General features: G+C 40.1%; 1 protein-coding gene across 1 annotated transcript in view; it reads right to left on the bottom strand.

Moving 5' to 3' along the window:
• Window positions 1-3,400, bottom strand: part of LOC101852162 — a gene marked incomplete in the record, with an annotated part of 20,773 nt that overhangs the window by 15,881 nt on the left and 1,492 nt on the right. Inside the window, 2 exon segments of the mRNA XM_013080099.2 lie at window positions 2,475-2,585; window positions 3,259-3,291. Of these exon segments, the coding sequence (XP_012935553.1) occupies window positions 2,475-2,585; window positions 3,259-3,291 (144 nt within the window).

Below are 3,400 nucleotides of genomic sequence, written 5' to 3'. Positions count from 1 at the left end.
TCTGTGGGTTAATGGTTATTTCTAGATAATATTTGATTTTGCTTTGATTTTATAGTGCTCAGGGGGGTTGGGGGTGGGTTGGGATGAGGGGGGTCCGCCACAGATGAGTGAGAAAGAGAGCTCAGCAAGTATGTTGACGATGCCCATAGGGCACGAGTCCATTATCTATTATTCATCAGAGTGTGATTTTTAAAAAAAAGATTACAGAAATGTGAGGGTCTTAAACTTTCTATAGTTATCCAGCTTAAACTGCTGGTTAGTGGCTCTCTTTTGGTGTAGCTCTTATTTTGGAAGCCGTCTACATGTCTCGAATTTTTGCACGAGAGTACAGTGTACTTTCAGAACGATTGTGCAATGGGCAATGTTTACTCCTTTGACCCCCTGTGATCTTCGAGGCCCCTAACCATGCTTCTTTCGTGTGAGGCATATCTTTACGTCTTCTATAGGTTCTTGCTGTTTTTAAATTAAAGGCCGTGCACATATAGTACAGACATAGTACAAACGACATATAATTACCAAATAGAATAGGTAGTCAAAAAAAGAATCCCTATTCAAAATGGAAGATGTCATTAACCTACAATTGTGCCTGTCAAACATTATCCCGCAAGAATCCACTCTGTGGATGCCATGGGTCTCCATAAACCCCTAACGTTTTTAGGCAGGATCTGAGCTAGAAGTATACTATAATATGCATAATAGTAAAAAAGCAAGTTAGTGTGTGATATGGTAATGACAACAACAGGTAAACATTAAATGCATTTATTCCAAAACTTGAGTTCGGTTCACACATTGCTCAAAAGTACTCTTTTTTTGTTTTTGTTTTCACAAACACCTTACGAGCTGACCCTACTCAGATCTGGAACTACTTTATTGTAAGCGAAATGATTCCCTTAAGCCAAGTAGTTCATTGGTAACTGGTTAGCATTCAATATGACTTGCCTGGAAAGTAAGGTTTATCTTTTGTAGCATTGCGATATAAAAAGATTAATTTAGAAATAAATCTAATAACGTTTCGTGAGGTTGACTCTTTATATAATAATATACACTTACCAGCTGGAGCAGCTGTAGAGAAACCAAAAAAAATCGTTAGGCATTTGATTTATTCGAAAAGCATATTTATCCCCCCCCCCCAAAAAAAACACACCCCAACCTCACTATCACACACACACACACACACACACACACACGTGTGTGTGTGTGTTTGTGTGTGTGCATTTTTAAACAATCTTTTTTTAAGGGGGGGGGGGTATCTCAAATAGAAAAAATATACACAATTTTTACTAAGACTTTGGATTTTTAGCATTGTAGATTCGGTTCCCTGTGGCGTTAACAGTGGTGGTGGTGGTGGTGGTGGTAGTGGTGTTGGTGATAATATTGGTGGTGGTTCTGAATGTTGTAGGTGCAGTGGTGGTGGTGGTGGTGATGATTGTGGTGGTGGTGGTGATGATGAGGATTGTGGTAGAGGGATGGTGGTGGTGGTGATGAGGATTGTGGTAGCGGGATGGTGGTGGTGGTGGTGGTGATGATGAGGATTGTGGTTGCGGGATGGTGGTGGTGGTGGTGATGGTGATGATGAGGATTGTGGTAGCGGGGTAGTGGTGGTGGTGGTGGTTGTGGTGGTGGTGAGGACGATTGTGGTAGCGGGATGGTGGTGGTGGTGAGGATGAGGATTGTGGTAGCGGGATGGTGGTGGTGGTGGTGGTGGTGGTGGTGATGATGATGATGAGGATTGTGGTATCGAGATGGTGGTGGTGGTGAAGATGAGGATCGTGGTAGCGAGATGGTGGTGGTGGTGATGATGAGGATTGTGGTAGCGGGATGATGGTGGTGGTGATGATGAGGATTGTGGTAGCGGGATGGTGGTGATGGTGGTGGTGGTGGTGGTGATGATGAGGATTGTGGTAACAGGATGGTGGTGGTGGTGGTGGTGGTGGTGGTGGTGATGATGAGGATTGTGGTAGCGAGATGGTGGTGGTAGTGGTGGCGACAAAGATGACAACTATGGTGATGTTAACGGGGCATCTTTGACGGTGCGGGTGTCGGGTAGTGCTACTGATGCTGGCCCTGGTAGTGCTGATTTGTTCGTTTTGGTACGTTACTTCAAAGAATAAATAAATAAACAAACAAACAAACAAACAAACAAGTAAATAAATAAATAAATGAATACATGAAGAAAAACAGAAAGAAAGAAAGAAAGAAATCCATTAATACATTTAATACATTAATACGTAAATACATACGTAGATACAACAAAAATATAAATAAATAAATAAATAAATAAACAAATAAACAAATAAACAAATAAACAAATAAACAAATAAACAAACAAAACAAACAAGCAAATTAATCGATCAATTAATTAAGTAGTTAATTGATTAATTAATTAATAATTAATTAATCTATTTAAAAATTGAAGGAGAAGGAAGGGGGTAGAAGATGAGGCCTACTGTACAAAGACACCAACTTTCACGTACGAGTTGTCACTGGTGCTGCCACGGAGGGGGAAGCTGGCGGTGCTGTTGGAGCATCAGTGGTGACTGCAGGCGGGGCCGTAGGCTTAGGAGGGGCCTTTACAGCAGTTGTGTCTACAAACGGATTGGTGAAAACAAGAATTACAGAGATATAGGAGAAATAAAATGATAAATGAATAGATAGTTCTTTAAAAAATTAACCGAATTGCAGTCAATCAAACTATCAATCAATCAATCAATTAACTAGCATACATTTTCCGTTCCCTTCATTTGCTAAAGTGTTTTTATTTATGTTTGTTGTTGTTGTTGTTGGGTTTTTTTGCTTTTTATTTTTGTATTTCTGTTTTTGGTCTTAACCTCGGCCTAGTTTCTTTTTTTTTTCTTTAGGATTTTTTTTCAACATGGATTGTAACAGGCTTGGTGGGAGAGAGAAGCTTAGACTTTGCTCGATGTATTTATCAGGAACAGAATGGATGGAGTGATGTGTGGCTACTGACTCTGTTGTTACTGCTATGACTTTCCTTTTCATATTCTAGCATTGTTTCTGCTTGGTTTGTTTGTTAGTTGGTTGGTTGGTTGGTTGGTTGGTTTGTTGGTTTGTTGTTGTTGGGTTGTTTGGGGGTTTTTTGGGGTGGGGTTTTGTTTTTGGTTTTTTTTGGTGGGTTTTTTTGTTGTTGGTTGTTGTTGTTGGTTGTTTTTTTTTGGGGGGGGTTCTTTTGTCCAAACTACCAACACCGGTAATGTAATTTTATTTACAATTGTGGATGAACTCTTAGTTCCTACTTACCTTGTCCAGCTGATAGCGAGGCGAACAGGACACCTGTCAAAAGAAATTAAGAACAATTCAACCGATCCAATAACAGACTGCGTTAAAATGAGTAAGTTAAATGTACCTCCCCCTCCCCCTGCCCAAAATCTTTTGTTCTTAC

Source organism: Aplysia californica, unplaced genomic scaffold, assembly GCF_000002075.1.
Source record: "Aplysia californica isolate F4 #8 unplaced genomic scaffold, AplCal3.0 scaffold00075, whole genome shotgun sequence".
Taxonomy (NCBI): Eukaryota; Metazoa; Mollusca; class Gastropoda; order Aplysiida; family Aplysiidae; genus Aplysia; species Aplysia californica.
The sequence above is the reverse complement of the archived record's forward strand: the minus strand, read 5'-3'. Positions and strand labels throughout refer to the sequence as shown.